This window comes from Gallus gallus, chromosome 1, assembly GCF_016699485.2.
Source record: "Gallus gallus isolate bGalGal1 chromosome 1, bGalGal1.mat.broiler.GRCg7b, whole genome shotgun sequence".
NCBI lineage: Eukaryota > Metazoa > Chordata > Aves > Galliformes > Phasianidae > Gallus > Gallus gallus.
In genome coordinates, this window is record NC_052532.1 from 144,585,738 (window position 1) to 144,600,090 (window position 14,353).

General features: G+C 40.4%; 1 protein-coding gene across 5 annotated transcripts in view; it reads right to left on the reverse strand.

Moving 5' to 3' along the window:
- Positions 1 to 14,353, reverse strand: part of UBAC2 (UBA domain containing 2) — a 97,046-nt gene that overhangs the window by 24,147 nt on the left and 58,546 nt on the right. For all 5 annotated transcript variants that reach the window (XR_006939280.1, NM_001006268.2, XM_015274298.4 and 2 more), the window contains exons 5-6: positions 5,009 to 5,132; positions 3,119 to 3,166 (exon numbers count right to left, since the gene is read on the reverse strand). Coding sequence is in view for 4 of the 5 variants with exons in the window: in NM_001006268.2 (NP_001006268.1) it covers positions 3,119 to 3,166; positions 5,009 to 5,132 (172 nt within the window). In the remaining variant the exon portion in view is untranslated. The remainder of the gene's footprint in view (positions 1 to 3,118; positions 3,167 to 5,008; positions 5,133 to 14,353) is intronic.

Here is a 14,353-nt window from a genome sequence, read left to right on the forward strand (position 1 = left end):
CTTATTAGATATGTGAATATTCAAGATGTGTGCATTTGTTCACAGTATACTATTTTTTTTTTTTTTTTGTAAATAAACACTATGTATTTATACAGCATGCTTTAGACAACATACCAGCAGTGGAAACTACTAGGGCTGCACTGACATACTGAAAGAATGGAAATTAAGAGGTACTACAACTTCACCTGAGAGCAAAAAGTTGACTTGAACAATGTATTCATGTGCTGATTCAAAGTTAGTGACCTAGGAAGATAACATCTTATGTCAAAGACAGCCACAACATAACTTCTGTATTCTAATAACACAGAATATGTACTCTAAAATTCCCTATCACCAAGCATATGACAACAATGCCTACCTGTCATATGTCTACAGTCATATACATGTGCAAACACATACAAAAAGAGAAACATTTTTAAAATGTGATGTATGTATCCCTCAAAACCACAGAAAACATGAACTCATGACGTTCTTTTACATCCTGACATGTATAGAGAAGAGCATTAGCAAGGACGAATGCAGAAACCTGCAGTGCCACGTCTTGTAACTAAGAAGCCAGGTCTCACTTAAGGGTGTGTGTAAAAAATATACAAAGTGAGAATTTCAATAGACCTAAAATGGGAACGTCCTGAGGAGAAAGTGGGAAACTGAAAACAATTCAGAAATCATGCAGGCTCCGTCCATTTTAATATTGCAGGTAGGCAGAAGTGCAGTGAAAGCTAAAGGGCAGAACAGCACTGCATACATGCAGTCATACGCGTGTGTAAGTGGTCTTCGGAAAAACAGTGAAGTGCCTAACTAGCAGTGAAGTAGTGACTACATCTCACATCCAGCTGACTTGGTATTCGTGTATTTGCTAAGCCTGTTCTCCAATAACATGAAAATTTAATTCAGTAAAGTATAGTACGTTAGATAATGCCAACAGCACTAACAATTACAAAAATACACAGGTAGTTGGAATGACTTAACATTGATCTGACAACACAAGCAGTTCTGTAACTGTACACATATGTATGTTATTAAGAATCTACACTTACAGTGCTAGAAGGTGCCCTTATAGTGTTTCACATTCCTCTTCAGACTACTTAATGGACTAGGAAACATCACTCCTATATCTGTTTTCTCAAGAGACATCAAATTATCATCACTAACAGATGAGAAAATGAGACTTCCTATTCACAAAAATATGATATGCTGTGTAAAAATGGCTGAAATTCAAAACATTAACTATTTTTCCAAAGTGCAGCACTTGTTACTTATCTGCACTTACTACAGCAGAGTGCAGATATCTGCTCATTGCAGGAAAAAACGGAGACTGAAAAGAGCATGATGATGACTTAATTCATCCTGACTGAAGTAATATGAAACTTTAAATATCTTTTTTTTAAGCCTTCCTGTGACACATGGAAAGCTCGGTTTACTCCTGAGGGCTTACACCTATGTAGAACATACTGTCAACCTGCAATTAAAAAATGACCATTCATGAAAAAGAATCCTAAAAAGGCTGCATTATACATCTGACTAAAACTGTACATTAAAAGGCAATTAAAATAAGAACGGGAATGAAAAAGAAATGCTTGATGCATTCTTTCAAAGTCTGTATAACCAATTATACACACAGTTCCTACTACCAGGAAAGAGGGGGTTGAAATGCCTTTCCTTTTCTTTTCCTCTCCTTTCCTTTCCTTCATAGCAAACACCTGTTCAAAAGGAAGGGCTATTAAAAGAGCTAGAAGAGTAACAGGAAGGGCAGAGCGTTTGGAGGAAGTCACAGATTCTCAGTTGGGCTCAAAGGAATGTGATGGTCTCCAGGAGAGGAATTCTGGCTTGTTAGTTACACTGTTTTCATCTATATTTATGGTGAGACCAAACTGCTGAGCAGACTACACCATGTACAGCTCCATCACTCATGTCAGTCCTCCTTCTAGCTCACAGAGCATTTGGAGTACACAAAAATGGGAAGAGACCAAACCATTGAACTACAGCAGCAATATGCGACGTGTTCGCAGACATTTCACTCTGAGTTTACCTAAATTCTAATCAATAGGTTCTACAAACAAGGGTAGAATTTGAGTTATTTGTAAGATTGCATCAACCTAATAGTCAGAGAATCATAGAATGGTTTGGGTTGGAAGGGACCTTTAAGATCATCTAGTTCTAATCCCACTCCTATGGGCAGGGACACCTCCCTCTAGACCAGGTTGCTCACAGCCCTATCCAGCTTCCAGGGAAGGGGCATCCACAGCCTCGCTGGGCAACCTGTTCCAGTGTCTCACCATTCTCATGACAAAGAATTTCTTCCTAATGTCTAGTCTAAACCTACCCTCTTCCAGTTTAAAACCATTTCCCCTTATCCTGTCACTACACGTTCTTACAAAATGATCTACTTTGGAAGAGGAGGCACTTTCACTGTTTGATAAGCAAACAGTATTTTGAATCATTAAATCACAGGCAGAGCTCCTAATGTGTAAGTTTGTAATTTTTTTCAAAAAGCTTATCAGCATTTAGCAATCTCAAAAAATTAGTACAATGTGTTTTAGCACTAAGTGCTCTAATGCTAAGAATGGAGTCAGAAAGGAAAAAGATAGACTACATCAACTTTATCTGAATGACACAAATAAAGTGATTTCCCACTCTTACTGCCTCCGTCACAGTATGAAATGGATATATGCATGAGTCTAGGGGGAGAGCAAAACATGAAATCCCACCAGCAAAAAGTTAAAAGTTGCTTTCTGGAATAAACTTGAGGCTTGCTAAGAAAGGATAAAGACCAGGGTAAATAAAGCATACAAGCAAACAGTACTGTAATGGGTATTTATACCATAAAAGTTTATTTTATAGCTGTGGGTCTATGCCTGAGACAGTAAATTTAATTGCACGGGTCAGATAACACTGGCAAACTGCAAATATTACCCATCTCTTTTCTTGTATGTCAGTTTACCACCAGCCAGTCAGTGCTTCACACTTCTGAAGTTAAAGACAAACTTTCTATTTACTGTTACAATCAAAAACATCCCTTAGTAATTGCAGCTCTTTTTCTGAGTCCAAATGTACTGCACTGATTTTACATATAACACGGGGTTTTAGATGACACAATTTTTAAAACAGTAAGACTTACCAATCCACTTAAGGCTAAAATCCAGATGTAGGAACCAGAGGTTAAGAGCTAGAAGGTAAGAGAAGCAATTTAAAATTTCAATTTCACATAGCTGATGTTTCCTGAGCTACGACGTACAACATTATATAGGCTATATACCTACCATGACAATGGGGAAAGTCACACATTTATTTCTATGAAAATTATGTTTAACATTAACAAACATACATTCCAAAAGTAGAACTGGAAGAAAAAAAAAAAAACAGGGATTCGACAATTGTTCTTCTTCTACAGAACAATACATTTTATTTTCATACAGCATACTAAGTATAACAGGATGTCAGTTATAGGCTGCACAGAAAAACAAGTCTGAAAGACAGACTGAAGCAAAGGAAATGACTCAGCAGCAGAAGGAGAAGAGTTCCAAGCTGGGCAGTGCAAGTGAAGCTCTTAGACATACAGCCACAGAGAGATGAAGCACGAGCATCAGAATTAAAAGTTCTCACCCAGTGACATACTTGCAGGCATGGAATTGCAGAAATTGGTCAAAGTGAATTTAAAAAAAAAAAAAAAATCTGCATACGCCAACAGGGTGGCCCACCCTTTCTAGTAAAGCGTACGTGACTCATCACCTGGAGAAGGTTATTCTTAGTTGGGAAAACAGCCTGAAAATTAGACTGATACTGGTTACTAAAATAGCCCTGTGAGATGCTGCCTGAATTGTGAGAACACCTCTCTAGGCTTACTACGGAAAGAGTGACTTGAGATAAGGGCAGAGTTTACAAATGAGGAGAAGGCAAATGAGTTTCCTTTGACCTCTGTGTGACGGCAGTGGCAGTTCTGCATGCAAGAGGGAAAGACCCTGTGGAGATGCAGTGATGAGTACCTGGTCTTGCATGTGTGAGAGCAAGAGGCAAGGGACACAACGGAAAAGAGCTCAGACAGTATCATCGTTCTCACAAGGATTGGAGTAATGGTGATGTTGATGGTTTGGGGAGAGAGGCAACAATATTTCTAATGGATCAAGAAAACAGGGTGCTGGAGCAGAAATCAACAGAATCCAAACGTTGAACGGCAACGCAGATGAATGAAACGCTGAAGCAGAGCAGGAACCACAGTTCTGAAACTGACCGCTCATTCTACAATTCTCTGTACCACATCGTGTACTTATGGTGCTTTCCACTGCTAGTTTTAGAGCTATTTTTGAGTCCCTGGAATATATAAAAATGAGTCTAATTTCTCATAATTTCACACACCTCCTGATGCATAATTTCAGATTGTGACATTAGAGTCATTTCTGGGCCACTGGGGGCTTGCTACCGTATTTCTGAACCAGGTACCTGTATTTTTCCATTCACATTTCACAGAACACTACTTGAAAGTGCTGTGCAATATGTTACATTAAATTATCTGTTACACAGCAATGCTTGGTATAAAAATAACAAATTTATATGGAAGTGTAACTCAACCAAATCCTTGGTCATTTACTAACAGTCTTAACCATAGGAAAAGACTGTATTCTATCTACAGCTTTGCTTGAGCGACATCAGACAAGGCAAAAATGAACAAAAACAAAAATGCAAGCAGATTAGAAAGGTGAAAAATACATGTGTGTTTGTACCAGGTCCTGTTTTCATCTGGCTCATTTCGCTGAATCCCCCTCAAATTTACAGAACTTTAATATTATGTTTTCCTATGCATGACAATCGAGACTGAAGACAGTGGAATAGCAGATAATCTGCCCACTACTTCAGCCCCAAATATATATCAGAGTATATTGTTCAATACTGTAGTTCATGGGAAAGCACTAGCTAGACATAATCATGCACCTGGAAGCATCAAAATCGCACATCCAGAAATACTAACTGCTATTAAGTCACTAAAAGATGAACAAGTAAGTACATACCATACCTGTAAACCCAGTATATAGACCAATGTCTTGTTCGTAATAGAAAAATAGCCTAGTACTTGTGTCACCTGCACTCTTGGAATGGAGCAATAAAACGGTACAAACAGAGCAAACACAGGACCCAAGCTGCAAATAGAAAGACACAGATGGTTAACGATACTAGTAATAACAGTATGTAATTTGTAAGGTAACAAAATGTAATTAGCCCCATGCACATGATGAACAAAAATATAACACTGCCTCGCAAAAAAGGGTCTTCCTTGGGAACTGGTGACTTGGTAATCTGTGGCATTCAGGATAACACATTCACTACCAAATAACCTATTATTACTCTTTGTAAATAAGCTTTCCAAGAAGAAATAGGTGATGAAAAGCATCTTATTTCCAAGTATTCAGGAGAGAAGGCAGCGGAGAAGGCAACATTTTTGCTGTCATAGCTGTTTCCACAAAATACAACCTACAAAAAGGATAGCAGTGGTCTTCTGCATCAGAGCAAAACGTATTTGATCTGGACAAAAGGATTATATATATCCCCAAAGGTCAGGGAAATCACTTTGCATATGAAGTTGATCTCCCAGGTTTAAGGTGTTACAGTATTGAAAACAGAACGCAATATCTAAAATAGGATAATCAACAGTTTGATTTAACTTCCATTTTGCCAGAGACTCCTGTGGCCCTAGAAACATTGACGATGGAGATGGGAAAAAAAGGTCAGTGAAGGAAAATGCTTTTAGATTCTAATGGGGTGGCTGGCACACCTGTAAGCAAGACATTATCAGTCCTCATTTCAGGCTATGAAGAGAGACCTTTTCCCTACCTCCCACAGAGCTTAGCCCTTTGCTGTAACTAGACACCCTCCATCCCAAAGCACTGTTTGCACAGGTTTGACACAATACCGCTCTGCCCAGGCTGCTATATCCTAAAAACAAAGATCCCATCCGGTTGAATTCCCCCCATCCCCTCACATCTGAGCAGTCCTGGTAACATTCCCTGGTGCATCTTGCTGCAGTGCAGCAGGGAGCAGCACCGTGGGCATCGAGCTCCAGCCAACAGCCGTGCTGGGGGGCTCTGCAAAGCACACATCCACCCCAGCTGGCTCCTCACTGCTTCTTCTGACATAACTGGGATCAAAGCAGAATTTTAAATCATTTACCAGCTTATCAAAAGCTTCAAGACTTACAGTTTCCAAAGACCTTTACAGGACAGGGATCTTATTACTCCCAATGGGATTTCCGCACACAGCATAAATCAGGATACAAAAAACCTGAAGCGTTCACTCAGAAATACATTTCCCTTCCAGAGGAGCTACCAATAGGCATAATGCTATGTGAAATGATGGTCTGAATATTAAAACTTTCATTTCCTGGATAACTGCCAAATACAACACCCACAGCTATGAATAAAACCTAACGATTAAGTACACAGCTCAAATACGTTAGCTCATGTAATGGGCAGGGGCTTAAGAATATTTTGTTATCATTTTGATTGCTGTATTTTAAGTTTAGCTTGCTGGAAACCTCCCTCTCTGAGGACTTAAATGTTGTTTAGATAAAGGACATTAGAAACATTTTTAGTATCAGATAAGGTCAGGTGCACGTGGATGTATGGAGGACACAAACTCAGGAACTACTGAAAGGTGTTAATTTTACAGAGGATCCCCCTTATGTAAACTGAGAGCACCCATATAAGTACACACAACACATTCTTAAAATACATCCATGTTATTTAAGTTGTAGGGTTGATAGACACAGCTACACGACTGCCACGTAAAAAATAACTCTTCATTAGAACTGCTTCCATTGCCAACAAAATTCGCCGAAGTAAATCAGGATTCATAAGCAAAGAGAGAAGAAAAACAAAGAAAAAAGAACTCTTCTGCTCTTAGAGAAGTTAGTATAAATTATTTCAGTCCGCAGAATGTGATTCTTTCTATTCTTAACAAATTACCTGAAGGAGCACCAAAATCGTGGCATGCTTTTCAGGTTTTATTCTTCTTGTGATAAGTAGTGACTCAGATTAAGAGATTTTGCATGCAGGAGTGCACTCAATCATAGCACGGGAAAATACAAAAGGGAACTTCTCATGCCTATAATTGTATGTTAGAAAGAGATTACAAAATGTTGAAAGGTTCCCTCGATGTTAATATTCACCACTAATGTCAGCAGAAAACATAGAAAGCACCATCTCAGATTGGGGTACTGATCTGAGTAACTCGAAGTCCAATATTTGACACAGCACTGTACCAAATAATCTTGAGGAACTTGAAGAAACAATAACAGATCTTTTTTTCGAAAACAGTGAGTTAGTAGACACCGTAGACAGACAGATTTTTATAAAATTACTTATTTTTAGAAAGAGTTCTCATCTGCTATCAACGGGTATTACAAATATCCATTCAGGTATCCCACGAGTGCAGAGGGAGATGGCCAATGGTACTGCCAATTGTTCTCATTATCAGTGAAATGTCGTGGTGGTCAGGTCCTAATGACTGGAAAAATGCAAACGCCACCACCATCTTCAAGGAGGGAAGGAAGATGATTCAGGTAGCTACGTGCCTCAGTCCCTAGAAAAGTTACAGAGCAAGTTTCTTCACAGCCGTTTCCAGACATGTGGAGGACAAACTGATAGCTAACAGCCTGTATTGATTCACCAAGGTCAACTCATGTCCAATCAATCTGATTAGTTTCTATGATGAGGTGACTGGCACTATGGACAACAGTCAACACGCTGGAACACAAGGCTACATTCAGGTACATCTTGACAGAGAAACGGGCTGACAAGAATCTCATGGATTTCAACAAAAGTGACTGTAAAATCTTCCATTAGGGTTGGAATAACCCTGTGCAGCAGTATCAAATTTCTAGACAGTCACAAAAGAAGCTGGAAAATAATTATTAGTCAGGATTTCACCCTTGCAATGATGGTCTTGGGTTGTATTAGCAAGCATGTAGTCACCAGATCAAGACCAGTTCAATGCTTCTAAGTGACCTTAAAGCACTGTGCTCACTTCTGGGCTTCTCACTACAAGAAAGGCATTGATATACTGGATCATGTCCAGCAGAGGTTAATGATGGTCCAGTATTTTACCAGGCTGCTTGGACAACATCCTCAGAGATATTCAAGGCTCAAATGGACACAGACCTTTGTAACCTGTTCCAGATGGACATGCTCCAGATGTGAGATTGAACTAAATGACTGCCAGAGGTTTTATCTAGCACTAGCCTAAACAACTCGATTACTCTGTGAATAATCAAAGCCTTGCTCACGATGCTCTTAAATACTGGAGAGATTTCTGAATTGGGTTTACATAGCAGGATTGGTACTGGGGAGCTGGAGTGGTGGCTTCTGTGAGCAAAGCCCAGCATTGGCCCATGTCAGAGCTGAGCCATGAACAGCGCTGGGTGTGCTCTGGGAGAGCAGACTGAAGGAAGGGAAAAACTGCTGCACAACAGCAGCTGGGAGAGAGGAGTGAGAAATGAGAGGGAAGAGCCCTGCAGCCATCCAGGTCAGCACAGAAGGAGGGCAGGTGCAAAGCAGAAGCTCCCTGCAGCCCAGGAGAGGCCCATGAAGGAGCAGCCCATCCCCCCGCAGCCTGGGAAGAAGAGGGTTCAGGGCAGGTGCTTTTAATTTTGCTTTTATTATACGTTATCCTATATTATTTCTAATTGTTAATAAATTAAATTAATCTTCCTCAAACTGAGTTTGTTTTGCCTGAGACTGGATAGTAACTGATGAGTGACTTCCCCGTCCTGCAAGGTTTTCCATCTTATTATCCCCACCATCTTGCTGAGGAAACAGGGAGAGAGCGCAGCATGGTGGGTACCTGGTGACCAGCCAAAACTGACCCACCACACTTGCTGTAAAGCTAAGGGCTGGAACTTAACTACTTGCATTGAGTTAATTAACTGTTCGGCAACATATGGTCAGATTTGGTATCTACTCTTTTGAAGGACTATTTTAGTTCTCTCTGTTCCTTCATTTTCTTCTTCTCCTTTTCTCGTTGCTTTTCTCTTAGTCTCTTCTCATTTTCTTTCCCTTCCTTTCCTCTTTACTTTCAGAGATCCCGGTCCCAGCCTTTTGCTTCTTATGCTTACAACAATATCAGGGACAATATTAGCAGCTATATATTAGCGGCTGAAGGAGCTGGGATTGTTCGGTCTAGAGAAGAGGAGGCTCAGGGGAGATCGTATTGCTCTCTATAACTACCTGAAGGGAGGTTGTAGTGAGCTGGGGGTCAGCCTCTTCTCTTGGGTGACTAGTGATAGGACTAGAGGGAATGGCTTCAAGCTGCACCAGGGAAGATTCAGGCTGGACGTTAGGAAATACTACTTCTCTGAAAGGGTGGTCAGGCACTGGAATGGGCTGCCCAGAGAGGTGGTGGAGTCACCGAGCCTGGTGGTGTTCAAAGAGCGTTTGGATGTTGTGTTGAGGGACATGGTTTAGCGAGAACCATTGGTGAAGGGCGAATGGTTGGACTGGATGATCCTGTGGGTCTTTTCCAACCTTAGCGATTCTATGATTCTATGAATATGGTTAATTAACACCCTGCCAATTAGCTTCTACTAGAATGTGCAGAGAAGAGATGCAGACACAAACATCTGCCAACTCTAACTTCACTTTCTGCCCACCTCATGTTTAGGAAATTAGTTTCAGTCACATGGGTTAGAAAATAACATTTTCAAACAGAACAAAATGCTCTCAGTCCCAAAAGATTAAATTCTGAAGTCTGAACACTTTCTATGAACACAACGTCCATCTCAAAGGCCTACTGTAGGCTCTGGAATGATTATATCCTCATTTTGAAGCATGTTAGATGTCAACACGTGCAGTGAAAAAAAAAAGCAACACAGCAAAACAGAAGGGAACTTTTTCATGGAGGAAAAAAAATGAAGAAACAATAATGTTGGAAAGAAAGCGCCTTTATCCATTACTGTACAGACTACTGATGACGGAGAACAAAGACTCAAGGATAAGGATTCATCGCTAAGAGAAATGGGTTACTCAGAGTTTAAAAGGGTGAATATTAAAAGCAGATTAAAACATTTAATATGAGTAAGTATATGCACAAAATATAGGAAACAATGGTTCTAAACCGTAAGAACAGACGGGTAGCTACGTGTTACTTCTGCAAAAATATCTGCTGTTGTCAATGGAAGTTCTGTGGGATTCAAATTTGCAGAAACAACCTGTTATTTTATTCAGAATGACTCACTACATTTACTAACTGTGGTACCGTATTTTTCTTTAGTTCACATTATTTAAGTTCTTTATAAAAACATTAGCCTGACAAACCCACAACCACACAGCTTTTTGGAGACTGAAAATATCAGCTCTAAAAGCAGCTGCGCATAATACTGAGAGAGTACAAACAGTGTGCTTTATCAGTAACTCCAGTTACCAAGTTTATTGAGTGCTCTATATTCCTACAGGCTGTCCAGGCACTGCCAAACTATGACTTTCTTAATAACGTTTCTTAAAATTGGGTAGCTCCCTGTCATATGACAGCCCTTGACAGCTGTGATCCTCTCACTGATGGAGCCCAGTATGACAAGCACCACCTACTGCACCCAACCTTTCTGCCACACGTGAGCAAAAACGTAGGCTTTGTTACCCAATGCTGCATCTGATTGCCAATATTTTGTAGGAATGCAGGAAAATGGAGGAAAAAAAATACCCCAAACAAGACAACCAAATAAAAACATTAAGTGAAGTCATGCATCTTGAGGGGAAAAGAGAGTTTCCAGCACTCCGTGGATACCTCAGCAGAGTAACTGCAACTTTGGGTTCACTAAAATATGTGACCAATGAACCAACAGAATGCAGATATCTACTGCTCCTATGAAAAGCTTTAGTTTTTAAAGACTATGCAACAATTTATTCCATAAGCTGCTTGGTTCCATTTTAAACCAGTTGTGCTTTCTTTTCTCTCCCTTACCATCAGCAAGATGATTAATAAAGAACTTTCCTCTTCTGCTGGGAAGAGACTTTCTTCTAATTTCAGTTTTATTTATCATTAATAAGACTTTACCATTGTCCTTTATCACTTTCTATAAATGTCAGTTAGTGATATCTCCTCCTAACCTTTGTTGTGCTTAGCTCAAGACAGTATCTGCTACTCCTTCTCAAAACCCTTCTCCATCCCCCCGATAGTATGATAGTATCTGCTTGCTGACCTAGGGTAAGTGACTGTATCTATACTAGCAGTCTGCTACAATATGTTAACATCAAAATTCTTCAGTTAGGCATTCTTAATAGGCAGCCCTCACGCAAGCAATTTTTGCAGAGCATCACTTCTTCAGCTTATGGTACTATAAGGATTGAAAAAAAAAACACAGTCCCTGTTGTTTCTTTAATATGACTAGCATGCTGCCATTCACATGAAGACCAAAACCAACCAGTCTTGGGGAATACCAATGAAACCGAGAAGTACGAGAACAGCTAGCCAAACCATGCATCCCAACTGAGGACAGTATCACAGCAACAACTGGTAATGTCAACTAGGCGTTACATAGTCAACTACCTCTGCCTACCCACTGACAGTTGATGCTCTGCATTGGACATCTGCATCAAGTGGCTGGTAGTGACAGCTTAACAGGCAGCTCTGCTTTCGTGACTGATTGCATTAAATCAAGTTTGAGTTCAGCAAGCAAGAGGAGCCTGTACCCTAAAAGGCAGGCTCTCCCAATGAATCCCAGACTTAGGCAAGCCTGGCACAGAAACTGGAGCTAGACAGAAGGCATATGAAGGTATGAGAAACATCAAAGGGGTTCAGATGGCTATTTTGTTGAAGAAGTATGGTCAAATAGCTATACTGAAATTTTTTGTGTCACATGTTCATTTGGATTGGGTGTTTAACTACATCATCTTTATCCAGTTCAGCTTAACACATTTTCTTTGGCCTCTGGAGAGCAGACAGCAAGTAAGACCGTGACTCACTGAGGAGTCATCACTTGCTGTTCCTCAAACTCGTCACTTGAGAAACAGCGTTTGTCTGCAAAAGGACAGGATTCAGCTGCACATTAGTTTGAGACACCTTAACCTGCCTAGAAAAAAAAGTTGTTAATTTTGGAAGGAAAGGCAGATTTCCAGTAAAGAAACTGAACTGGGACTCAGGCTGGCTGGGTTCATTTTCTAGTTGATCCATGAACATCTTGTGTGATTTCAGAAGTCACTTCTTACCTTGCGTAGTAGCTGTCTAGATATAGAATAGTAAAGCTAAATCCAGTATCTTTTGTAAACTGCTCAAATACAGCATGGACTAAGCAAGCAGACCAAAAAATAAATTATCACAGGCACCATATCACAGCGGTCAAAATATTAACTGTACTGCTTTAATGTAACCATCTCCGAAAGTAACATCTTAGTGTATTACTTTATACGTTACTCTCCTTGCTTGACAAAAGCAAAACAGTAAACTTGTGCATTCCAATGGCAAAAACCAACAAATCACACTTTTTGACACATGCCACTTTTTGTTTTAGATTTTCACATTATGGGACAGTTGGATGGAGTGGAAGGATGCTGTTCACAAGGGTGGATAGTGATAGGACAAGGGGAATGGTTTTAAACTGAGACAGGGGAGGTTTAGGTTGGATATTAGGAGGAAGTTTTTCAGACAGAGGGTAGTGACACACTGGAACAGGTTGCCCAAGGAGGTTGTGGATGCCCCATCCCTGGAGACATTCAAGGCCAGGCTGGATGTGGCTCTGGACAGTCTGGTCCGGTGGTTGGCAACCCTGCACATAGCAGGGGGGTTGAAACTCAATGATCATTGTGGTCCTTTCCAACCCAGACCGTTCTATGATTCTATGATTCTATGATGCAATCTGTGCCATTTTGCTCAAGCAATTAACATGCCATAAGGCTAGATTGGTGGCTAATGTACATGCGTGGCTCCGTGGGCACAATCTAGTAATGCATCTTAACTAAAAAAAAGGTAGCATTTAATTTTATCTGATCAAAGCAGGAAACACATATTGGTATTATTTTTAAAATGCTAAAGCTATTATGAGATAAACATTTCCCTTAATGTGAAGTGGGGTTATTAATGTCAGTCCTTGCGCAAAGACTACTACATGTCTTGAGAAATTTCTTACTTCCACCACAAATTGTTGCCGCTGGACAGAGAACCACATTGCCGTATTACTTTATGACGTATAAAGCAAGTTCCCTATATGGTTGTTCTTGAATCAGTAGCTAATTCTCATTACTTCACTTAAAGAGATTTTACTCTGTGATGAAGGTAATATTTAAAATAATTGAAAAACAAGGAAAAAGTCTACGGTAAGCCCAGTAAGTTCTCCAAAAGACTTCCTGGACCTAGTTTTGGAAGAGGAGCGCCCCTCAACAACTGAGGAGCTGGAAGCACTTGAAGCAGTTCAGCTCCCTGGCATCTCAGGAGAATCAAGTCACGTCTGCAGTGGAGGGTTCAGCACTGAAAACCACGTTCTAGAGCCAACTAAATGTTCCAAGCATGCACAGAAGCATCTAGCGAGGCTCTATTTCATTTTCTATGGCAAGAACACTTCCCATAAGACAAGGTACATTTAAAAATGTTTAACTTTGTCACTAAATCTGCAGTTACTTAAGACTTCCTGATGAGACAGAGATGCTACTCGAGATCTGATCTCTGCGCACCTCTCGCACGGCAGTGGCAGCAGCAGTTTGTCCTATGAGCACAGCTGAGCCTTCCCAAAGCAGCGTTCCATCTCTGCATTGGCTGACGCCACCAACACCAGCATCATCGTGCCTGCTTGCTCATTTTTGAGAATCAGGATGCTAAATGAGGCCACATGAAACACAGACTGTCTTTTGCAGTCACGAATGATCAATATGAGTTCGTGGGGAAAATCCCAGGTAACTCCCAGCCACTGCCTCTAACAGCAAAGAGCAGGGTTTTCCATCTATCTCTGATCTATCTCAGCCTTCTTACCAAACACACCATTTCACTGACAGATCAAGGCTCCACATCCAGAAACAACGTTCTTCCAGGTACCAACAGGTTACCTCACAATTTGGCATTCCATTCCCTTCCCCATTCCCATCTATACGCATCAATATATTTTTATCAGAATCGGATTCTGTGTTTTAAAAGCCGTTTATTTATTTTAACAAGTTTGCCTTACTTGTGTATTACTACCATGATTATCTGTAACCTTGCTCAAAATGCAATCAAGTTACTCAGTCACACAGCCTCACTAACCTCTAGAATCACCCAAGTTCTTCAACTCCCTCATCTACTTCTAAAGGGCATTTCTGTAAAGCCTCATCATTACGATACTAAAACAGTGCTGGGAATGTACATGGGCTGTTGAGACGTCTGTTTTTACACAGCCTATCAATATGCC